This window comes from Rhinopithecus roxellana, chromosome 11, assembly GCF_007565055.1.
Source record: "Rhinopithecus roxellana isolate Shanxi Qingling chromosome 11, ASM756505v1, whole genome shotgun sequence".
NCBI lineage: Eukaryota > Metazoa > Chordata > Mammalia > Primates > Cercopithecidae > Rhinopithecus > Rhinopithecus roxellana.
Window position 1 is genome coordinate 107057928 of NC_044559.1, and position 26111 is coordinate 107084038.

The window sequence follows — 26111 nt, forward strand, 5'->3', positions numbered from 1 at the left end:
TATATATTTGTAGAGAAACAGTCTGCCTCTGTTGCCCAGTCTGGAGTGCAGTGGTGCAATCATGGCTCCCTGCAACTTCCAATGCCTAGGCTCAAGTGATTCTCCCACCTCGGCCCCCTGAGGAGCTGGGACCACAGGTGCGCACCACCATGCCCGGCTAATGTTTTTGAATTTTTTGTCGAGAGGAGGTTTCACAATGTTGCCCAGGTTGGTCTTGAACTCCTGCCCTCAAACAATCCCCCTGCCTCGGCCTCCAAAAGTGAGGACATGGAGGGCATCATCACTTTCTCAGAAAGTCTGAGTTAAAGAGAAGACAGAGGCCAAAGGTGCTGCTTGAAGAGGTGGGGCAGATACAACTGAGGGGAGTGAATGAGTGAGTTAGAGCCCCCAAATCAAGGAATATTTGAAAATGTTTGTGGCCCAAGGAAAAGAGAAGAATTGTCTGGAGAGGGGTTTGAAGATGCTGAAGCCAAAGGGAGTGGCTGACAGTGTGGTTCCAGAGGCCACATTAGAGATGGAAGCCGTCTTCCTCTGAGATACAGAGTCAGGAGATAGGAGAGCTACTGCGTGGAATAAATTTAGAAGTAAAGAGGAAGTAAACTAGGACATTCAATCCTGTTCTCTATTTTCTTTCTTATCCTTCCTTTTTCTCTCTCTTTTTCTTTCTTTCTTTGCCTTCTTTTTTAGAGATCTTGCTCTGTTGCCCAGGCCACAGTTCAATGGTGTCACTGTGGCTCACGGCACCCTCAAACTCCTGGCCTCAAGCAATCCTTCTGCCTCAGTCTCCTGAGTAGCTGGGACTACAGGTGTGCACCACCACACCAGGTTGAGTTTTAAATATTTTGTAGAGATGGGGGTCTCCCTATGTTGCCTGGCTGGTCTCAAACTCTTGGGGTCAAGTGGTCCTCCTGCCTTGACCTCCCAAAATGCTGGGATTACAAGCATGAGCCATAGTGCCCAGATAATTAAGCATTTCTTTAGGGACAGGATCTCGCTCTGTTGCCCTGGCTGGAGCATAGCTCACCACAAGCTTGAATGCGGGCTCAAGCGATCCTCCTGCCTCAGCCTTCTGAGTAACTGGGACTATAGGTGCATGCTACCACACCCTGCTGCTTTAAAAAGTTTTTCTGTAGAGATGGGGTCTTGATATGTTGCTCAGGCTGGTCTCAAGCTCCTGGGCTCAAGCGATCCTTCTGCCTTGGCCTTCAAAAGTGCTGGGATTGTAGGCATGAGCCACTGTGCCTGGCCTGAACCATGTTTTAAAGGGCACAATGGTGCAGGGGGCTTTGATCTGCATTCCATCCATCCGTCCATCCATCAGTCCACCCACTCATCTGTCCATCTACCCATCCATTAATCTCTCCATTCATCTGATATGTATTGAGAATTTACAATGTGTCAAATATCACTCCAAGCTCTGGAACACAATAGTGAACACAATAGAAAAAGTCCTTGCTCTCTGACATTTATATTCTACTATGGGAGAAAGCCAATAAAAATACAAAACACTAAAGTAATATAATTTTTCATTGTGAAAAATACTGTAAAGAAAAATATAGCTGAGTAAGAGGTAGGAAGCAAGTGAGCGACGGGGCAGAATTCCAGCGCTCCTTCCATGATATTCCACTACTTCCTAACATGTCTCCATAGAAGCATAATTTCTCCTGGAAGATATTTACTTCTGCCCCATTGCATCTAGCCCCAGAATGGAATGAGAAAGAATGCAGGAAGGAATGGCTTCTATCCATGCACAAAACTGCCTTTATGCGGGCTAAGGAAACTGAACGTGAGTGAGACTGGGAAGCCCCGTTGGACTGCAAAAATGGGTGAAATCGCAGTTGGACGGTAAGGGGATGGTTTCCCTGACTATGCTGCCCCTCCCCCGAGCCACTGCAGTGCCCACACATGGAAAGTCCCCCTGGACTCACACTCAGGTTTCTTACCATACTGGGGCCCTCTGTGGGAGGCTTGCTTCTGCGTGGGCCTATGGAGAGCACTGTGAGTACCAAGTACCAACGGGACTGAAACACATGAGGTCAGCAAGGGACAAAGAGAGGGGGTGAGGCTAGCAGCAGCCAGGTGGATAAATTTAGCAGTGGCTCACCATCCTGCCAGATGAAATGATGCACCAGATGTGCTGTTTATGCTGTGCTGTGGGAGGCATGGTCCATAGAACCTCTGGACTTGAGAGTCTGACTGGCTTTCCCACACCATCCAGTGGGCCCTCTGTGGGTGTCCCAGGGCCCATGTAGTTTGGACAGTGTATCCTCGGCAGAGTTAATGTAGGATTTGGGTCTAACCTGGACTTTGGAGGCCCTCTAGTGCTGAAATAACATATAACAGTCAATCTGCTCACAATTTCTGCATACGCCCACTGGAAAAGAAGGATCACAAACAAATCCAGACGGGGAAGACTGAAACAAATACCTAATTCAACACTGCGAAGACAGAGCCCAATGTCTATAAGGAGTAAGAATAGCCTAGAAAATATGGTCTCTCTAAATGGACAAAAAGAGGTGCCAGCTATCTGGCAGACAAAGAATTCAAAAATAGCTGTTACGACAAAACTCATCAAACTTCAAGAACATACAGAGAAGCAATTCAGAAATTTATCAGAAACATTCTTCAGATTGATAGAAATAATTAAAAAAACAAGCAAATCCTGGAGCTGAAAAGTATAACAAACAAAATGAAACATGAAACAGAGAACATCAGCTGCAGAATTCATCAAGCAGGAGAATCAGTGAGCTTGAAGGCAGGCTATTTGAAAATACATAGTCAAAGGAGAAAAAAGGAAAAAATGAGAAGGAATAAAGAAAAATTACAAGACCCATGGGACACCATCAAAAGAGCAAATCTACATATCCTTAACATTAAAGAGAGAGTAAAGAATGAAAAGAGATAGAAAGCTTATTCAAATAAATAATAATAGAAAATTAGAAGAAAGATACAAATATCCACGCACAGGAAGGTCAAAGGTCACCAATCAGATTCAACCCAAATAAAATACCCTAATATATATCATAATCATATTCCCAAAGGTCAAAGACAAAGAGATGTATCTGAAAGCAGCAAGAAAAAAAACAACAACAAATAACACATAAGGGAATTCTAATACGCCTGGCAGCAGACTTAGCAGAAACCTTGCAGGCCAAGAGAGAGTGGGACAATATATTCAGAGTGATGAAAGATAAAGTAAAGCCTGTCAACCAAGAAAAACTATTCTTCAGAAACGAAGGTGATAAAGACTTTTTCAGCCAAAGAAAGATCTCAAATAAACAATCTAGTGATGCATCTCAAGGAACTAGAAAAAATAAGAACTAAACCCCTAATTAGTAGGTGAAAAGAAATAATAAAGATCAGAGCATAAATGAAATACAGATTAATTTCATTCATTTGGAAAATAAATATTAAGGCTAAAAGAGGCTAAAAACAAATATTAAGAAAACAAAGAGTAAGTAAGTAAGTAAGTTTTTTTTGAAAAATAAATGAAATTGAGAACCCTTTAGCTAGTCTAAGAAAAAAAGAAAGATGACTGAAAGAAAGAAAATGAAAGATGAAAAAAAGACATTACAATTGATGCTACAGAAATACAAAAGATCATAAAAACTACTATAAATAATTACACACTAACAGAATGGAAAACCTAGGAAAACATGACTAAAATCCTAGATGCATATGATCTACTATGATTGAAACAGGAAGAAATAGAAAACCTAAAAAGACCGATAACGAGTAATGAAATTGAAGCTGTAATAAAAAGGCTCCTATCAAAGAAAAGCCCAGGACCTGATGGCTTCACTGCTGAATTCTACAAACATATAAAGACGAATTCTTCACAAACTATTTCAAAAAATTGAAAAGGAAGAAATTCTTCCAAACTCATTCTACGAGGCCTACATTACTCCAATTCCAAAACCAGAGATGGACACAACCAAAAGGAAAAGCTACAGGCCAACATCCCTGATGAATGTAGATATAAAAGCCCTCAACAGAATACTAGCAATCTGAATTAAATAACATATTTAAAAGACCTTTCATCATGATCAAGTGGGATTCATCCCAGCAATACAAGGATAGTTTAGCGTATACAAATCAATAAATGTGACACATCACATCAACAGAATAAAGATTAAAAACCAAATGCTTATTTCAATAGATGCAGAAAAAGCACTTGACAAAAACTCAGCATCTCAACAAATTAGGTGTAGAAGAAATATACCTCAACATAATAAAGTTTATATATGTTAAACCCACAGCCAACATCACACTGAATGGGAAAAAATTAGAAGCTTTTCCGCTAAGATCTCAAAAGAGATAAGGATGCCCACTTTCACTGCTCCTATTCAGCACAGTACTGGAACTCTTTGCGAGACTAATGAGGCAAGAGAAGGAAAGAAAAGGCATCCAAATTGGAAATGAGGGAGTCAAATTGTCCCTGTTTGCAGACAATATGATTTCATATGTAGAAAATCTTAAAGACTCCACCAAAAAAACTGTTAGAACTAATAAACAGATAAAGTTTCAGGATACAAAATCAGCATACAAAAATTACTAGCATTTCTATGCAACAGTAGCCAACTATCTGAAAATCAAGAAAGCAATCCCATTTACAATACCTACACAAAAATAAAATACTTAGAAATAAATTTAACCAAAGAGGAGAAAGATTTCTATGACAAAAACTATAAAACATTGATAAAAGAAGGCAAAGAGGATATAAACAGAAAGATATCCTATGTTCATAAATTGGAAGAATTAATATTTTTATAATGTCCATGCTACCAAAAGTAATTTACAGATTCAAAGCAATCCCTATCAAAATTATGATGTCAGACTTCACAGAGAAACAGGAAAAAAAACCCCTAAAATTTATATGGAAACACAGACTCCAAATAGCCAAAGCAATCTTGAGCAAAAAGAACAAAGCTGGAGGAGTCACACAAACTGATTTCAAGATATACTACAAATCTGTAGCAGTGTGGTATTGGCATAAAAACAGACACATAGGTCAATGGAACAAAACAGAGAGTCCAGAACTAGATCAATGCATTTACCGCCAACTGATTTTAAACAAAGGTGCCCACCCCCTCCAAAAGAACAAGAACAAGAAAAACAAACCAAAAAACTCACAATGAGGGAAAGATAGTGTCTTCAATAAACAGTGTTGGGTTAACTGGATAACTTCATGCAAAAGAATGTAACTTGACCCTTATTTCTCACCATAAACAAAAATCATCTCAAAATAGATTAAATAGTTAATATAAGACCCAAAACTGGCCTGGTGCAGTGGCTCATGCCTGTAATCCCAGCAACTTTGGGAGGCTGAGGAGGGCAGATCACCTGAGGTCCGGAGTTCGAGACAGGCCTCACTAACATGGTGAAACCCCATCGCTACTAAAAATACAAAAATTAGCCAGGAATGGTGGCGTGCTCCTGTAATCCCAGCTACTCGGGAGGCTGAGGCAGGAGAATTGCTTGAACCCGAGAGGCGGCGGTTGCAGTGAGCCGAGATTGCGCCATTGCACTCCAGCTTGGACAACAAGAGTGAAACTCTGTCTCAAAAAAACAAAACAAAACAAGCAAAACCAACCAACCAACCAACCAACCAACAAAAAGAAAGACCCAAAACTGTGAATCTGCATAGCAAGGAAAACAAACAACAGAGTAAAGAGACAACCTACAGAATGAGAAAAAATATTTGCAAATTATACATTTGACTAAGGGTTAACAAGCAGAATTTATAAGGAACTCAAATAACTCACTAGCAAAAAACCCAAATAATCCAATTTTTAAAAAATGGACAAACAACGTGAATAGATATTTCACCAAAGAAGACATACACATGGCCAATAGGAATTTAAAAAATGCTTAACATCACCAACTATCAAGGAAATACAAATCAAAACTACAGTGAAATTTTGCATCATCCCAACTAGAATGACTATGATAAAAGGACAAAAAATAACAAATGCTGACAAGGATGTGGAAGAACAAGAACTCTTATGCACTGTTGGCATAAATGTAAATTAGTCTAGCCATTACGGAAAACAGTATGGTGGTGCCTCAAAAAACTGAAAATACATCTACCATATGATCCAGTATTTCCACTGCTGGGTATATATACAAAGGAAATGAAATCGGTATGTCAAAGAGATATCTGCACTCACATGTTTATTGCAGCACTGTTCACAATAGCTAAGATATAGAATCAACCTAATGCCCATCAGTGGATGAATAAAGAAAATACAAAAACATTTATATTCCACTCATATGTGGAATCTAAAAAAAATGATCTCATAGGAGTTGAGAGTAGAATAGTGGTTACTAGAGACTGGAGAGAATGGGGAGAGAGGTTTGTCAATGAGTACAGTGTTACAGTTAGGAGGAATAAGTTCTGATACTCTACTGCAAGATAGGGTGACTATAGCTAACAATAATGCATTGTATATTTCAAATAGCTAGAAGAGAGGATTTTATGATAAATGTTTGTGCTAATTACATGATTTGATGATTACACCATGTTTACATATATGAAAACAACACATTGTGTGTCATAATGTACAATTACTATGTGTCAATTAAAAAATAAAAGAATAAATACATAGGAAAAAAAGAACAGCAAATTTCTGGGCCCAATCCCAGACTTGCTAAATAAAAAATCCTGGGGGCCTAGCAATCTGTGTCTTAACAATCTAAATGGTTCTGATGCATACTAAAGTTTGAGAACCACTGGTTAATAAAGAGATTTATTTAATACTAGATGGCAATAATAACTACCCCTTACTAAGTGCTGATACGTTTCTAGACATTGCACTAATGATTTTGTAGGCATATCATATTTAATTCTCAAAAGAAGGGCTGGGTGCTCTTATCTCTTGAAGATGATGCAATGAGGCTTAGCATCTCAATAGTGACCCAGTTACTAGGTGCCAGGGCCAGGACTCAGACGCCAATCTTGACAGCACCTCTCATGAACAGCCATAGTCGTCAAGCTCATATTGAAGGATAAACTTTAGCCTGGACTTATCAGGCCATGAAATGAAATCATGCAATCTTTTTTTGTTTGTTTTGTTTTTTTGAGACAAAGTCTCACTCTTGTCTCCCAGGCTGGAGTGCAGTGGCATGATCTCGGCTCACTACAACCTCCGCCTCCCAGGTTGAAGCAATTCTCGTGCCTCAGCCTCCTGAATAGCTAGGATTACAGGAACATGCCACCATGCCCAGCTAATGTTTGCATTTTTAGTAGAGATGGGGTTTCACCATGTTGGCCAGGCTGGTCTCAAACTCCTGACCTCAGGTGATCCATCCGCCTTGGCCTCCCAAAGTGTTGGGATTACAGGCATGAGCCACCACACCTGGCCTAAATCTCTTAACATGCCTCCCTGTATCCTTAATCCCTCTTGCCATCTATTCTTTGCATTGCCACACATTCTTTGCATTTTGGAAACTGGCTAACCCTAATAAAGAACAGCAAGAGTTTTTACTTTTTTAAAACAGCAGACAAAAAGGGAAATAAGAGACTACAATGTTCATAAACAAATTGGGTTCTCTAAACCTCAACAGTAACCCTTTTACTCAGCAAATTGGTAAGAAATGTCAATATTTTGGGAAGGAACTGAGAAGCATGCTTAAGAACAAAATGAGCAGGGTGATTGCACATGAGGAAATTGGCTTTAGAACAGAACTGATCATCATCCTGAGAAAAAAGGAAATACACATTCTGCAAGGGTTGCTCATGACTCTTACTCCCAGATCCATCGATCCTGCTGGTTTCTCCAACTCTGAGCCCCCTTTCTCCTTTGGGGAGATCCTCAACTCTCTCTTGACGACTCAGACCTTAGAGAGTAGGAATTTTTAGAAATTCTAGTTCAATACTCTGGGACCCAGGATTTCTATTCTTGGTGTAATCTCAGGATAACCTCACGTTCTAGGTCAGACAGTTCAAGTCCTGGCGATTGTAGGTCCTCATCCCAAACTTATGTGTTAGTTTGAGAAACTGAGTCCCTCCCCTGTGCACTGTGTCTAAATCCCCGTGCTGGGAACCTCTAGTCAGAGACCTTATCTTTTTCTTGACAGATATCCCTGCTCTGGCTTCTGGACCCCAGCCCTGGGATTTGGCTCCTGCTTCCTTCTGCTAGACTTTCATCCTGTCTGCCCACTCTGAAGGCCATTTCATCATCAACTAAGCCATGATTACTACATGAATCCTCATTAGAGTGAGGATACATTCTAACACTTGGTAGAAAACTTGACCATGTTTAGGAAAAATGAAGATTCCTAGGCTCCATCCTTAAACCCTAACCCTAACCCTAGGTTCCATCATTATTTTGATTTAGTGGGCCTAGGGCCTGGGAAACTGCATTTGTAATGAGTCTCCAGTGACTCTGATTCAGCCAGTTTACCAAGTGGCGTTTCAGAAACTTTCTCCAAAACCTTCTCCTGATTTAAGAAGTGTGGGCAATGCTTTGGTGATGAAGTGTGTTGGAATGCTCCATTTTTATAATTTATCAGGGTCTTAGGATTCCAAACACGGGAAGACGTGGCTCAAGGGCAGGTGGCCTTGTGGGAGGGGCAGGGTAGTGGGCAACGCTTCGTGTCCAGATCTCTGGGGGCCTGAGAAACTGTCTGAGAGAACAGCCTCTGAGCCACACTGCCTGAGTTCTCATTCTGACTTGGCCACTTCCTGGCTGGGGAGTCTCTCTGCACACATACCCACATTTATAAAGAAAATGCGATGTCAGTGCTTGCCGTTATTCTTATTTTTCCTATATCAGGAACAGACAAGGAGGGGCGAGGACCAGAAGCAGGCAGGGCATGCTCCTCATGTCTCTTCCTTCTGACCAAACAAACCTCTCTCACCTCAGGGCTTTCCACTTCCCGTTCTTATTCCTGGAGGGCTCGTACTGCAGGTAATTCTTGCTCCCTCACTTCGCTCACATCTTTTGTCAAATGTCACTTCCTAGAGAGCCTCTCTGTGAACACCCCATCCAAAGGAGCCCTGGCCCCAGCCTTACTTCATATTGCTCCTCGTTACTACCTGACATTACATTACATATTTTTCGTTCTTTACCATTTTCCTCATGTTGAATGTAAACTCCATGAGGACAGGAATTATTGTATTTTTTTCATTGCCCCACCACTGTTCCAGGTGATGGGAATGCGGCAGTAAAAATAATAATAATAATAATCCTTGTCATTGAACAATAGTTGTCATTCAACAAATTTTTTTTTTTTTTTTTTGAGACAGAGTCTCTCTCTGTCACCCAGGCTGAGTGCATTGGTGTGATCTCGGCTCATTGTAACCTCCACCTCCCGGGTTCAAGCGATTCTCCTGCCTCAGTCTCCCAAGTAGCTGGGACTATAGGCATGCACCACCATGCCCAGCTACTTTTTGTATTTTTAGTAGGGACAGGGTTTCACCATGTTGGCCAGAATCCTTGGTAGGTGGATCGCCTGAATCCAGGAGTTTGAGACCAGCCTGGGTAATATAGTAAAGCCCTGTCTTAACCAAAAATACAAAAATTAGCTGGTGTGGTGGTGCGCACCTCTCGTCCCAGATACTTGAGAGGCTAAGGCAGGAGGATTGCTCTTAAGCCTGGGAGGCTGAGGCTTCAGTGGGCTAGAATCCTTGGCCTCAAGTGATCCGTCCGCCTCAGCCTCCCACAGTGCTGAGATTACAGGTGTGAGCCACCGCGCCCGGCCAGCATTCAACAAATATTAAATGAATACATGAACGAATGAGTGAATGGATCCAGCCTTCTCCCTGCCTTCAGTGCCTTCACAGTCATCATTCTGGGGCTTTTCTGTCTAGGGCAGGTTTCTTGACAGCAGCACTGTTGACACTTGGGGCCAGAGAAGTCTTTGGCATGGGGGTTTTCTTGTGCACTGCAAGGTATTCAGCAGCATACCTGGCCTACTAGATGTCAGTAGTCCCTGCTCCATGCCCCAAGCTATGACAATCAAAAATGTCTTTAGAATTGGCCAAACAACCCTTGGAGGCAAAATGCCTGGTTGAGAACCACTAGGGGAGTATCAGGCTGACTGAGCTAGTATAATGGTTTTTATTATTAATATTATCCATAAATACTTAAAAGTGGATGCTTAGGAATTAAAAAAAAAAAAGGTTAGGACATCTGAATGAAAACCACTGAATATCCTGAGTCCTTGATAAAGCCAAGAATTTCAACCAATTATTATTTGATGATTACAATAAGTGGTTGTAATTGTTCAGGAAGTCAAAATTACTAAATATGATTGATTTGGCCTGGTTACTGTATTTGACTAAAAAGAAACACAGACAAAAACTTACCATAGTCCTCAATCCAGAGTTCTGTAGGCATACCGAAAGGCTCTAACACATCACATGTGTGGTTGTAATAACTCGTCTCCTGATCAGACTGATCTTAGATTCTAATTTTTAAAAATGTAAATCGGCCAGGAGTCGTGGCTCATGCCTACAATCCCAACACTTTGGGATGCCAAGGTAGGTGGATCTCCTGAGTCCAGGAGTTTGAGACCAGCCTGGGTAATATAGTAAAGCCCTGTCTTAACTAAAAATACAAAAATTAGCTGATGTGGTCATGCGCACCTCTCGTCCCAGATACTTGAGAGGCTAAGGCAGGAGGATTGCTTAAGCCTGGGAGGCTGAGGCTTCAGTGGGCTATGATTGCACCACTGCAGTCCAGCCTGGGTGACACAGTGAGACTCTGTCTCAAAAAAGCATAAACCATATCTAACATTGGATAATATATATTGCCTTTTGACAATATACACCTTAAGTTTCACGACCCAGTAATTAAAACAATTTTTTTTGTTATTTTCTATACATTTTCTAGGACATCTTGCAAGTTTCTAATTTCTAAAAACTTATTACGTTGGAATGAGCCCAATAAATAAAGAACTGAAAACTTTTTTTAGTCTTATTAATAAAATTATAAATTAATTTGTTTAAAATATGGAACTTTCATTTTCAGAAGTGAAGAAATCCCCAGACAGATTTACCTTAAAGTTTTAGGTTCAGATAGGAGGCTTTGGGGAAAATGCCCTAAATTGATAGAAATGTTTCCCTCATTCCTATTTTGGTTGAACAATTTCTTATTGTTACACATGTGACTAAGTATATAACATTTAACATTTTCTTCCTTGAAAAAAAGATTAACTTAAATTGCTTATAAATCTAAATGAATGACTTCTTATAACATACCTTTAAAACAAAACAGTAGTCAGTGGGCGCTTTATATTTCATTTTATGCTGAGTCCCATAGTAAATGTTGACATTTTCGAACTGTATAAAACACGCCAGATCTCGAGATGTCTGAAAGACAGGGAAAAAAATAAAACTTCAACTGAGATGACAGTTAACAATTTTCCAGAGTTGTCCTTCACGGCATAACTAAGGATTACATTTTAGTAAAGAAAATATTGACTTTTGGGTAATTTATATAAACATCTGCGATGTACGGTTTTTCTCAAAGGCAAGTCTGAAAGGTTGGAATGGAAACAGATATGGCCAAATTGGGGGACAATTTAGTAAGATCTATGCATAAATCTTTCCCAGTATGAAAGATATTGAATGTTCCCAACACAAAGAAAGGATAAATGTTTAAGATGATGGATGTGCTAATTACCTTGATCTGATCACCATACATTATATGTATCAAAACATCACTGTGTACATTGTGCATATGTACAATTATTATTTGTCAGTCAAAAAATAAAATTAATTTTTAAAAGAGTACAGCCAAGGAAAATCGGTGCCACTGACCCAGAAATGGAGTGAAAGATTATACTGCTGTTCTAATGCCTATCTGGGGACTCCCAGAGTCAGGATGGACTGTCCTTGAGATGTCATTATCGATGCAGTCGAGACAAGGTGACCGCTTAGCCAGAAATTTCATTTTGACTTTTGCCATTCTAAGTCCGTGATGGATTTTGTGATTGAGCATTTAAAAAAAAAATCCCCCTCAGAACGAACAATGAGAGATAAACTTATGCTCAGTAAATTAGCACACACTTCATGCACTTCCTCCTGAGAAAAAGGATTTCTTTCACACGTTGTCTTTACTGCAGGCAGTGTTGCCATGGAAACAGAGACCTCTCCTCCACCGATAACAGGCACTGTGAAGGCAGCAGCCTGTAATCTACATATTTGGTTACACTTCAATTACAAATGTGTTGTATTATTTTTTTCTTTTGCTTTCTGTAATTCTTTACCTAGTTAGTGAATAGATGAATAGATGGCAGAACTATTTACACCTTAGTGCACAATTATTTCTTTACATATGCTTGTACATTCTTTTCTTACAAGATATTTTCTTCTGGATGTTCAAAGTTTACATTTTTAAGTTACAAACTAAGGCATATTAGTCACAATTAAAAAAAAAATATATATATATATATATAAATAAATAAAATGCACATCTTCCTTCACCACCCCTTTTTCTTATTTTGTTCTTTTCTCCAAATGTACCATAGTTAATTGTTTGGTAGTATTTTATTCTGTTCTATTTCCCCACGTTGCCCAGGCTGGTCTTGAATTCCTGAGCTCAAGCGATCCGCCTTCCTTGGCCTTCCAAAGTGTTTGGGATTAGAGCTGTGAGCCACTGTCCCCTGCCTTCTTTTTCTTAACATTGCATCTAGGAGTCTTTCTATATCAAGACACATGAATTAATAGATGACATTCATTTTATGACTGCAGAGAATTCTACTGTACAGGGGTAACGATTTATTTAACTATTCTGCTACAGAGGATTAGAAGTTATTTCAATATTTAGCTATTACAACAAATACTGTGCATATGAGCTTATATTTCTGTGAGATAGATTTGTCAAGCATGGAGTTGCCAATTGAAAGGATTTTTCCTCCCTTTTACATTTACATAGATTTTGCTAAATTGTCCCCCAGTTTGGCCGTATGAGTTTCCATTCCAATCTCCCAGGCATGAGTGTCCCTTTTTCTTACCCACTTTCACCAAAATTTGGATATTATCTATATTGTTTATTGTGTCAATCTCATGTTTAATTTACATTTCCTGATTACTAGTGAGACGGAGCAACTTTTAGTTATGCGGTGGCTACCTGTACTTCTTTTTCTGTAAATTTTCCCTTTAATGCTTTGCCATTTTTCTGTAAGTATGTTTACCTTTTTCTTATTGATTTGTTTAAGTCTTTATATTTTATGGATATTCATAACTGTTTATACATGTTGCAAATGTACTCTCTCACTGTAGTCAGTCTTTCACTTCTTGTTTGTTATCTTTGGCCATAAGGTATTTAAAATAACTTTATAAGGTCAAATCTGTCAATTTTTTTCATTATAATTTTGAGTTTTTATTCTTGCTTAGGAAAGCTTTCTCCAGCTCAAAATTATAAAAACATTAACCTATATTTTCTTTTTTTCCCTCTCTCCCTCGCTTCCTTCCTCTCTGCCTTCCCTCCCTTCCTTCCTCTCTCCTCCCTCCCTCCCTCCCTTCTTTCCTTCCTTCCTTCCTTCCTTCCTTCCTTCCTTCCTTCCTTCCTTCCTTCCTTCCTTCCTTCCTTCCTTCCATCTCTCTCTCTCTCTCTCTCTTTCTTTTTTTTTTTTTTCAGGGTCTCATTCTGTCACTTAAGCTGGAGTGCATTGGCACAAACATGGCTCACTGAAGTCTTGACCTCCCGGGCTCAAGTGATCCTCCCCGATCAGCCTCCCAAGTAGCGGGGACTACAGGCATGTGCCGCCATCCTCGTTAATTTTTTTATTTTTTTTGTAGAGACAGGGTCTCCCTATGTTTCTCAGGCTGGTCTTGAACTCTTGGGCTCAAGCTATTCTCCCACCCGGCCTCCCAGAGTACTGGGATTACAGGCATGAGCCACTGCACCAGCCAACCTCTATTTTCTTCTAGAATTTTTTTTTTTTTTTTTTTTTTTTTTTTTTTTTTGAGACGGAGTCTCGCTCTGTCGCCCAGGCTGGAGTGCAGTGGCCGGATCTCAGCTCACTGCAAGCTCCGCCTCCCGGGTTCACGCCATTCTCCTGCCTCAGCCTCCCGAGTAGCTGGGACTACAGGCGCCCGCCAGGTCGCCCGGCTAGTTTTTTGTATTTTTAGTAGAGACGGGGTTTCACCATGTTAGCCAGGATGGTCTCGATCTCCTGACCTCGTGATCCGCCCGTCTCGGCCTCCCAAAGTGCTGGGATTACAGGCTTGAGCCACCGCGCCCGGCCTCTTCTAGAATTTTATACTATGTTTCTCTAAAGATATTTTAATCAATCAAGAATTTAGTTTGGTACATGGAACGAGGTAGGAAATTATATTTCTAAATGGATATACAGTTATTTCACTGCTATTTGTTGAATGCCACATTCTTTCCCCACTGCTGTGATATAAAATTCTAACTTTAACTTCTCTTATATTAGATGGCTGTCTGTCAACCTGTTTGTCTCTAGCTGTGCTGTTTATATCTAATGTTTTGGCACGGCAGGAGATCTACCTTGATGTTCTTCACAATTTTGGGAAGGTCTATTTTGGAACAGTGTCTTTTTTCCATGAACTGTAGAATCAGTCTGTGAATTTCAAGTAAATAAAATCCTACTGATATTTTTATTAAAATTACATTAAATTTATAGAAAACTGGGAAGAATTAATAACTTTTCATTTAGCAACATGGTACCTTTCTTTTCTTTTTCTTCTACTTTTTTTTTTTTTTTTTTTAGGTGGAATCTCACTCTGTCACCCAGGCTGGAGTGCAGTGGCGTGATCTTGGCTCACTGCAATCTCCGCTTCCTGGGTTCAAGCAATTCTTCTGCCTCAGCCTCCCAAGTAGCTGGGATTACAGGCACCTGCCACCATGCCTGGCTAATTTTTGCATTTTTAGTAGAGATGGTGTTTCACCATATTGGCAAGGTTGGTCTCAAACTCCTGACCTTGGGATTCGCCTGCCTCAGCCTCCTAAAGTGCTGGGATTACAGACGAGCCACCGCGCCTGGCCTGCAACATGGTACCTCTCTATTGATTCAGCTCTACTTCATTTCTCTTAATAAATTTTATATTTTATGCCATACAGATCTGGAACATTTCTTGTTAAGTTTATTCTTAGGTATTTCGCATTTTCTGTTTCTAGTCTGCATAGATTCTTTTGCATTATAGTTTGCATTATATATATTGTTTGTGTAAAGAAAAACTTTCTTAGTTAATACATTTATTTGGTTCTAACAGTTTTTCAGTTGGGTGTCTCATATTGCTGGTAGACAGTCATGTCAACTGTGAAAAATCAGTCTTTGCCTCTTCTTTTCTGTTGGTTATACTTCTTATTCTTTTCTTTAATGTACTAGTTAGTTTCTCAACCCAGTGTTAATGGTAACAGTGAGAGAAGGTATTCTTGTCCAACTCTACTGTAAACACTTTTTTTTTTTTTGGAGACATAGTCTCGCTCTTTCACCCAGGCTGGAGTGCAGTGGCATGATCTCAGGCCACTGCAACCTCCACCTTCCAAGTTCAAGTGATTCTCATGCCTCAGCCTCCGCAGTAGCTGGGATTACAAGTGTGCACCACCACACCCAGCTAATTTTTGTATTTTCAGTAGAGATGGGGTTTCACAATGTTGGCCAGGCTGGTCTAGAACTCCTGGCCTCAAGTGATTCACCTTGCCTCAGCCTCCCAAAGTGCTGGGACTACAGGCATGAACCACCACACCTGGCCAAATGTAAACACTTTTAATTCTCATCACAGAGTATATTGTTTGTTACACATTTATTTATATGTACCATTTATATTCAAATGCCTAAGACATAAACATTTCAAAAAGAAAACAAATTATTTGTGGGTCAGTTGTGAGGTGCCCAGTGTGGGACTGGAATGAGATGGCAGAGGTGGGAAAGCATCAGATCTAAGGCCGGGAGCAGAGTGGAAGAGGCTAAGGAGAACAGTAGCTGTCCTAGACCAAGAGTTAGCCATAATGCCCCTTCCGGCAGAGACAAGAGTCTCCTTACTGGAGGTTGCGGACCTGGATGTTCACCGTAACTTCATCGGCTTGGAAGTGTGGGTTAAGCTTTATCACAGGAAGTTGGCAATGCATGAATATACCACTGGTGGTGTCCTGCATTTGGAAGGGAAGGCAAAATGCTTCTGCGTACCCAAGATACAGATTAGACATATATTAATGGTGAACGAAAGAGTGAAATGTCCTAATCCTCTAAGAAAAGTCTTAGAGAGAGCTGATGGTCAGAATAAGAGTTAAAATTACATTTCAATTTACTACATACTTATAAATTTGAGGCAATAATCCCAAATCACCAAGTAAAAGTTAAATGATGTCTAAAATACCCTGTTAAATTAGGCAGGGAAATTCAGAGTACACCTCAGAGAACGATTTAAAAATATTCAGAGTCTAAGGGCTAAAATCTCAAGGAAAATCTAGTTGAGAGCTGGGTGCAGTGACTCATGCCTGTAATCCCAGCACTTTGGAAGGCTGAGTGAGGTGGGCAGATTGCTTGAGCTCAGGAGTTCAAGACCAGCCTAAGCAACATGGGGAAAACCCATCTCTACAAAAAATATGAAAAATTAGGTGGGTGTGGTGGCGTGCGCCTATATTCCCAGCTACTTGGGAGGCTGAGGTGGGAGGATGGCTTGAGCCTGGGAGGGGGAGGTTGCAGCTAGTCAAGATCATGCCACTGTACTCCAGCCTGTTGGTTAGAGTGAGACTCTATCTCAAAAGAAAAAAAAAAAAAAAAAAGAAAAAGAAAATCTTATCAAGACTTCTAATACCTGTATGATTCCAGATAAAAGAAATTTAACTATAATGACTGTAGAACAATAGGGGTAAAAAGTCCTTGGAAATAGATAGGTAAAGAAACAAAATAATCTCTAGAAAAGTGCTTTTGCCATCATTTTTGAAACCTGACTTTAAAATAGATAAAATACTTTTACCTTCAAGAGAGCTACAGAAAAGCTCAAAAAGATTTCAGTAATACTGTCCTATTTGTATACATGTTGCAGGATTAAGGAATCTGCAGCAACAGAGAATGTATTTAACTTGCCACGTAAGAATTTCTTTAGTTTCACTCTCATGAAATGCTTTATTGCTAACTGATTTTTTTTTTTCTAACCTTAGTCTTTCCTTTGGGTACATAATAAATTCCAGAAGCCCGTAAAAGAAAATAGCGCCTTTTCCAGGATTTCTTTCCATCTTCTTTCAAATAAAGAGCTCCTTCCAGTTCTGGTACAATGATAGATGTTCCACAGAAACTTTCCTGAAATTGAGATTCCGACGACACAAGACACACACGAAAGATAAAGCATGCATTTTTATTCACATTTAAACAAACTCGCAAATTAGCTTTTAAACTAAAAGTCAATTTTGTGTAGAGCTCTGATCGAATGCATATGTTTATGTTATATACTATTTGCCAGAAGAGAGGAAGAATAACACATCGGTCAAGAATCCTGGCTCCTGAGTTAGGCCCCAAGGCCTCTTCACCACTTAGCTCTGTGACCGTGGGCCATTAAACCTCAGTTCACTTACTTGTCAAAATGGAATAATAATAGCGCAACTTCATAAGGTAGGTTGTGAGTACAGTCTTGGCATATTGTAAAAGTAAGCATTTAATAAAAGCAATTAATGTTACTATAAAATGGAAGACAGAAAAATTATTACTTTCCTGGTAAGTAGAATAGTTACTATTTCATTGCTTGTAAATAGAATAATTATTATATATAATTCAACACATAAAATTGGGGAGGATAGTTAACGGGTACAAAAAAATAGACAGAATGAATAAGACCTACTATTTGAAAACAAAGCAGGGTGACTATAGTCAATAATAACTTAATTGTACATTTAAAAATAACTAAAAGAGTGTAATTGGATTGTTTGTAATACAAAGGATAAGTGCTTGAGGGGATAGATACCCAATTCTTTATGATGTGATTATGTCACATTCCTTACCCATATCAAAATATATTATGTGCCCTATAAATACATACATATTATGTACCCACAAAAATTAAAAATAAAAAGAATAAAAATAAATAAGTTAATATTTTATTCTTGGGATAGTTTTCTTTTCAAAGAAGGAAGAAGGCAGTTATTAATACATCAGTATCAGAAAAGAATAACAAAGCACATCTAGATGTAGATTTTTAAATCTCAAAACTTGCATATAATGACATAATTCTTTTTTTTTTTTTTTGAGGCGGAGTCTCGCTCTGTCGCCCAGACTGGAGTGCAGGGGCGCAATCTCGGCTCACTGCAAGCTCCGCCTCCCGGGTTCACGCCATTCTCCTGCCTCAGCCTCCAGAGTAGCTGGGACTACAGGCGCCCGCCACCTCGCCCGGCTAGTTTTTTTTTTTTGTATTTTTAGTGGAGACGGGGTTTCACCATGTTAGCCAGGATGGTCTCGATCTCCTGACCTCGTGATCCGCCCGTCTCGGCCTCCCAAAGTGCTGGGATTACAGGCTTGAGCCACCGCGCCCGGCCAGAATTACAGAATTCTTAACACATTTTGTCTTAAAAATCAATAGAATAAAATTATATATTATTCTATTTTACAACTCAAATAGTCAAATTTATGTTTCGCTTTCCTTTTATAACTTTCAATATCCTCTCATTTAGTTTCATAAATGCGAAATAACTGGATTTTGCATCTTCCAAGTACATTTTTATGTAGTAGAGCTGGAAAACATTTCTGTTCACACTCCCCAATTTCTCCCCAAATTTGGCTAGTATTAGTCATCCTGTTAATAATCTCTTAAATTCAGGTTTTGACCCCAATTAGACAGCAGGATAATGATTTTTCATAGCATAGCACGCTTTGTATTTTCTTTTACATGCAGCTGTAAAACATTGCTGAAGTCCTGGAACAAGGACTCTCTTGTTGGGCCTGCCTGGGAAATGCCCATTGTGCTCATGCTCCCAGAAAACAGAACCTGCAACACCTGAGCTCAGCATCTTGGGAGTGGCAGCTGGTTGTGGTAGCTGCTTTATTTGGTACTGGGCTGTGAAAGCAGGCAGGCAACAGACATGCCCAAGGTCTGGGCGGAACCTTAGCGAACGCGAGAGAGCGCTCTTCAGCATGAGCCAATTGGCTCCAGGTAACGGGGCCGAGGGCATCACCAGGTCTTCTGATTTTTCAAGGGAGGTCCAAAATTTACTAACTCAGGAAAAGGTCCATGGATTGTCTCAGGGAAATACAACCTGGGCAGCTCTAGCATGGCCATTTGTGACTTGAGATCTGGCACTCATTTCAACTGCGTTATGTGCTGCAAATAGAGCCTCGATTTTTTTTTTTTTTTTTTTTTTTTTTTTTTGAGACGATCTTGCTTTGTTGCCCAGGCTGGCCTTGAGCTCCTGGACTTAAGTGATCCTCCCACCTCAGCTTCCTGAGTAGCTGGGATTACAGGTGTGTGCCCCCATGCAAGGCTCAGAGCCTTGATTTTTAGCATGTGAAAACTCACTAGAAGTTTCCAAACAATCAATTGCCAAATGAACTTCTGGAACACGCCCCAATAGTGGTCATCACAGACATCTGTATGGTCATCAACACAGTACTTTCCCCAGCTCCCTGAATCTCTGTGATGATTCAATACAATTCGGAAACTGAGGTTCTCAGGGGGGCGGGGACTGTCCCATTAGCAAATGAACAGTGTTGGGCAGGGCCACCTCCTGTAATGGGTCCCTGACTCCGAATCTCACGCTTCCGACCACATCTGAGATGTTGGGAGAGCATCTTAGAGGTCCCTTTAAATAAGATTTGGAAGTCTTATGTCTGACTTCCGTGGAGCACTTAAGTAATGAAACATATGGAATGCCAGAAGATGAGTTTTACAAGGATCTGTCAAGTCTTTTTAAGAGTCAAGAATTACGAATCCCACTTCATTTGTCTAAAGCCACATGTTGTAACAAATGACTCAAAAAAGAAAAACAGTTGAATGATCTAAACAGCTATAATTTAGTAATAATTTGATTTTAACACCCCAACTTGAAATTTCAGTGTGTCTTTAGATTTTTCCATTGTTCTGGGAAGAAAATGACTTAAAAATAGATAGAGCAAATGTCCTTCTCTTTTCTTCCATTCTGCAAAATTAACCTTACCTCAAGTAACGATTCCTTGTTCTTAGCATTCATTTTCTCATTAGTTTCCTTGCTTTCTTTTTTTCCTCTGTTATCCAAGTAGAAATTCTAAATAAAATGTTAAAAGATCAGATCAGTAAGTGTTCATTACCATGCTAGACACTGCGAGGAACTCACAGTCTTGCAGGAAAGAAGATGTTAATTGTGTGAAATAAACAGGGAACCAGAGCATACGCTATCAATCAATCATCAGGGCCTTCCCAAATGCTGATACCGCATCACAAGGCAGGAGTGAAACCTCCTCACCCTCCCATAGTGTACAGTCAATGAAAAAACAGAAGATAGAAAACAGTAGTGAAAAATACATCATTTAATTGCTGAAGTCGATGCGTGCACCATGCATGTTAAATGCTGGAAGCTGGAAGTCCCCAAGGCACTGGCAAGAGCTGGAGGCTGGAGTGAAGGTCAAGCTCATGTCCTATGCTCAAGAGGGAAACTGCTCTGGCAGGCAGATGCCACATGGGAGCTCAAGGCCTTGTAAGGTAGCAGGATTCTGGCTTATCAAGAGAATCCAGAAATATAGATGTTAGTAAATGTTAGCAACCTCTTTTATTTTTTAAAAGAACTGCCTGGGTTAATCACAACACAAGGTTTACTATTTAGCAAATTCTAAGGACAGAAAGAAGCATAAAGGGCATTTCTGGAAAGAAAACCAACCTAAACAAAGACAGGGAGGACTATGAGCTAAAAGCACTCATAGGCTGGGTGTGGCTCATGCCCATAATCCCACCACTTTGGGAGGCTGAGGCAAGAGGATTGCTTGAGCCCTAGAGTCTGAGACCAGCCTGGGCAACATAGTAGGACCCTGTCTCTAAAATAATAATAAAAAAATTAGCTAGGCAGGTGGCATGCATGCCTGTAGTCTAATCTACTTGGGAGGCTGAGGCTAGAGGACTGCTTGAGTCCAGGAGTTTGAGGCTGCAGTAAGCTATGATCACTCCACTGCACTCCAGCCTGGGCAACAGAGTGAGACCTTGTCTCAAAAAAATAAAATAAAAAAATAAAAGAACTCACAAGTGGATTCATGGTCTCTGAGCATGGTTTGTATTAATTTCTGGATCATACTTTGTTAATACTGAATATCAACAGGATGGCTAAAAATAAAGTGTGAGTTTCCAAAAAATCACGAGCACTCAAGGACTAATTTTTACACAATAAGTGCAGCTGAGGTATCCATATGCACAGTGAAGATAATGAAAGACCACTGTTAAAGTTAAAGTGCTGAGGATTTTATGTAAAAACATGGAGTTTTACAAAATAACAAATGTATTAAAGGCAGAAAGTGTATCACAGAAGCACTGTGACTAAATTAAGGACCCTCCCGAATCTAGGCACAAGTGTTTATTTACATCATAGGAGTGTTTCTCCAAGTATAACTCCCAGACCACCTTGAAACTTGATATAATGCATGTTCCTGGGTTACATTGGAATCTCTGGGATGAGGCCTGGAACTCTGCATTCCAATATGCTTTCCAGATGATTTTTATGCACACTGAAGTTTGAGTTTTTCTTTTTGTTTGCTTTTTTTTAGAGACAAGGTCTTGCTCTATTACCCAAGCTGGAGTGCAGTCACATGATCATAGCTCACTGCAGCCTTGAACTCCTGGGCTCAAGTAATCTCCCCTACTCAGCCTCCTAAGTAGCTGGGAGGAAATACGTCAAGTACAATTTTTTTTTGAGACACAGTCTTGCTCTGTTGCCCAGGCTGGAGTGCTGTGGTGCAATCTTGGCTCACTGCAACCTCTGCCTCCCGGGTTCAAGGGATTCTCTTTCCTCATCCTCCCGAGTAGCTGGGATTACAGGTGTGCACCACCATGCCCAGCTAACTTTTTTTATTTTTAGTAGAGATGGGTTTTGCTATGTTGGTCAGGCTGGTCTCAAATTGACCCCTCAGCCTCCCAAAGTGCTGGGATTACAGGCATAAACCACCATGGCTGGTCAAGTACAATTCTTTTGGTAATTCTTATTGAAAAAAGTTTATTTTAATATTTTTTCCAAGATTTTTAAACTTTTACTTGTTATTTGAAAGGATGTTATATTATGAATTAATGCAGTCATAATATAGAATTCAGAAAACTATTTAAATTTTAAATGTTTTGCTTGAAGACCACGACTAGCCATATTAGGTATCACCTGCCAGAAACCTTTGCTAAGGCTTTACAGGCATGATTTTATTTCATCCTCACAAGAACCCGATAAAATAGGTTCTTTAACCGATAACACCGCCCTTGTTACTTTACAGATGAGGAAACAGAAGATTAGGTGATTTTCCCAAGGCCGATTAGTGGCAGAACGTTGGAGTTATTAAATAGTTTTTTTTTTTTTTTGAGACGGAGTCTTGCTCTGTCACCAGGGTGGAGTGCAGTGGTGCGATCTCAGCTCACTGCAACCTCCAAATCCCGGGTTCAAGCAATTCTCCTGCCTTAGCCCCCTGAGTAGCTGGGATTGCAAGCACACACCACCAAGCCCGGGTAATTTTTGTATTTTTAGTAGAGATGGGGTTTCACCATGTCGGCCAGAATGGTCTCGATCTCCTGACCTTGTGATCTGCCCGCCTCGGCCTCCCAAAGTGCTGGGTATACACGCATGAACCACCACGCCTGGCCACGTTATTAAATAATTTTTCTCAGCATTAAAATACTCTAAGTACAGAGCCGGGCACAATGGCATGCACCTGTAGTCCCAGCTACTCCAGAGGCTGAGGCGGGAAGATCACTTGAGCCCAGGTGTTTGAGTCCTGCCTGGGCCACACAGTGGGGCCCTGCCTCGAAAAAAAAAAAAAAAAGAAAAAAAGGACAAAAAAGGCTTTAAGTACCATAGGGGAGAATCTAGCCCAACAATGTGAATGTACTTAATACCACAGAAGGGTACACTTAAAAATGTTAAGATGATAAGTCCTGTGTTACATATATTTTTCCACAATAACAAAAAATGTAACCCAACTTGAGTTTGCCCATTCATACCAGAATGATTTCAGGGTGCTGCTAGAAAGCAAACCTTGGCTTAGGAAGGCTAGATATTTGAATCATGTATGATGAACTGGAAGCATACATAGAGAGCATAGTGAAGACTCCAAGCCCAGGGGTGGTGGCTCAAGCCTGTAATCCCAGTACCTTGGGTGGCCGAGGTGGGTGGATTACCTGAGGTCAGGAGTTCAAGACCAGCCTGGCTAACATGGCGAAACGCTGTCTCTACTAAAAATACAATTATTTGGGTTTGTTGGTGGACTCCTGTAATCCTAACTACTGGGGAGGCTGAGGCAGGAGAATCACTTGAGCCTGGGAGGTGGAGGTTGCAGTGAGCTGAGATTGTGCCACTGCACTCCAGCCTGGGTGTTAAAGCAAGACTCGGTCTCAGGGGAAAAAAAAAAAAAATTAAAAGAAAAAAAGACTCCAGAGCAAGTGTTTGTCATCATCCTCATCTGGGAAAGACAGAACATTCGTCACTCTCTGCAGGGAAGAACCTGTCTAAACTGTGAAGGGCCACATTTCACCAGGGTGCCCTAAAGAGGCAGGATGTGTAGCTGTACCTTTCTCTGAGAACTTTCTCTGACACACTTCTGACTTTTTCAGCTTCAGAATATGCTTCTAAGTGACCATGCTACACTGTTTTTGTTTTTTATTTTAATGAAATAGCAAAAAACACAAAGTAAATCTGTGCCAGAGGAGGGCAGTCCTTAGAATAAGAATAATTCTTAGAATAATAAGACTGATTGCTTTCGGATCGGAACTTCCACCTGTGGTGTGGGGGCCCACTCAATGCGGGCTGTTCTGGAGAAGTAGTGAGCAGAACTCAACATTTAGTCATTATATCCTGCAAATGGAAACTGGGTAAACCTGAGTCAAATAATAAAGGAACTTTAAAATGGGAAATGAGACTCTTGGTCACAGCTTGCTCTCTTTTCTCACAGCTTCTGGGAGTGCAACATTTGGGAACAGCTGGATAGGAAAGAAACAACAAATACTTTTTAAACATCTTCTTGGAATAAAGAGTAAATCAAGCAGTTATCAGTTCATGAAGAAATATTTGCGAGTGCCCTTTGTACATGTAAAACATCCCTGTTCATTTTTTGGGGAGGGACATGATCTCACTTTGTCACCCAGGCTGGAGTGCAGTGGCGTGATCATGGCTCACCACAACCTCCGCCTCCCAGGTTCAAGCAATTCTCCCACCCCAGCCCCACAAGTAACTGGGGCTACAGGCACATGCCACCACGGTCAGCTACTTTTTAAATTTTTTGTAGAGATGGGGTCTTGCTATGTTGTCCAGACTGGTTTCAAACTCCTGAGTTCAAGTGATTCACCTGCCTCGGCCTCCCAAAGTGCTGAGATTACAGGCATGAGCCACCATGCCTGGCCTCAAATCCCTGTTCTTAAGAAGGTTGCTATCACATGGAGAAGATAAATACAGATAGAGCATAGCGAGATGGACGGATGACTCTATATCTATTGATGGGGAAGATATAAGAGACTACAAAAATTCAAAATGAGCCACTGTCTAGAGATTTTCAGGAAGGAAAAAAATAACTATGGACTGAGATGGTCAAGAAAAGCTTTACCAAGGGGGTCAAAGTTTGAATGAGGCCTTGAAAGTTGTTCAATGTTCAGCTAGGGGAAAAAAGAATGAGAATAGATTTCAGGGAGGAGAACAAGCATGCACAAAGGCACAGAGGTGTCTTTGGAGCACCAGTGAGCAGCCAGTCAGGCTGGAGCTATGGGGTTAATACAGCTCACTGAGTGAAGATCAGACCATCACTCCCAATTCTCTGCTCGTTGTTAGGTGACTGGGCAGTAACTTTCCCCAGAGTGGGTGAAGCTTATTTCCTTGCTTCACTTATGTTGGGTTTGGCCATGTGACTTGCTTTGACCAATAGAATGTGGCAGATGGGATGATGCATGGATTCTGAGCAGAGGGCTTGAGGTGCAGAGTGTGTTTCTGTCATTCGCCTGTACTCTTGTCATTGACTGTGAGAAGAATATGTCACAGGTCTGTGCTGTCCAGGGCCAATAAGAGACACATGGGGCCGGACGCAGTGGCTCGGGACTGTAATCCCAGCACTTAGAGAGGCCAAGGCTGGTGGATCACCTGAGGTCAGGAATTCAAGATCAGCCTGGCCAAGATGGTGAAACCCCGTCTCTACTAAAAAGACAAAATTAGCTGGACCTGGTGGCGCATGCCTGTAATCTCAGCTACTTGGGAGGCTGAGGCAGGAGAATGGCTTGAACCCAGGAGACAGAGGTTGAAGTGAGCTGAGATTGTGCTATTGCACTCTAGCCTGGGCCACAGGAGCAAAACTCCGTCTCACGAAAAAAAAAAAGGACATGGAACTACCTAAATCTAAGTCTAAGTTATACTCTGGAGCTAAAGACAGGCGACCTGCAGACCCAGAAGAGAGGAAATGTCCGTTTCTGCAAACCAGTGGGATTCTGAGGTAGTATTTTTTTTTTTTTTTTTTTGAGACAAGGTCTTGCTCTCTTGCCCAGGCTGGAGTGCATTGGATCATAGCTCACTGCAGCCTTGAACTCCTGGGCGCAAATGATCCTCCCACTTCAGCCTCCTGAGCAGCTGGGACCACAGGTGCATGCCATCACACTCAGCTAATTTTTTGATTTTTTGCAAAAACTGGGATCTCCCTGTTGTCCAGGCTGGTCTTGAATTCCTGGGTTCAAGTGATCCTCCTGCTCTGCCTCCCAAAGTGTTGGGATTACAGGTGTGAGCTACCATGCCTGGTCTCTAAGGTTGCCTTTCATGCCTCAGTACACTGACTAATCACACATACCCACACCGGGTGGTGAGAGGATCCAGGGCATCGAAGTCATGGGTAGACCTTCCTTTAACACAGTAGCCCATGCTGGGGACCATAAAGGTGATTACTATGTAACTTTCCTTCTAATCACACCTGGTCCTGGATGGTCAGAGACTGCCCTTGGTGGGCTGAGGGAGGCTGGAATGGAATGGAAGAATGAAGCCACAAGGTATTAATACTTTTCTCCCACAATAGCTGCCAGG

At 40.9% G+C, this 26111-nt stretch overlaps 1 protein-coding gene across 3 annotated transcripts in view; it reads right to left on the reverse strand.

Moving 5' to 3' along the window:
- LOC104679643 (amyloid beta A4 precursor protein-binding family B member 1-interacting protein) overlaps positions 1–26111 on the reverse strand; it is a 135976-nt gene that overhangs the window by 14415 nt on the left and 95450 nt on the right. For all 3 annotated transcript variants that reach the window (XM_030941179.1, XM_030941181.1, XM_030941180.1), the window contains 3 exons: positions 20064–20150; positions 17080–17223; positions 11207–11317 (listed from right to left, as the gene is read on the reverse strand). In XM_030941179.1, the coding sequence (XP_030797039.1) occupies positions 11207–11317; positions 17080–17223; positions 20064–20150 (342 nt within the window). The remainder of the gene's footprint in view (positions 1–11206; positions 11318–17079; positions 17224–20063; positions 20151–26111) is intronic.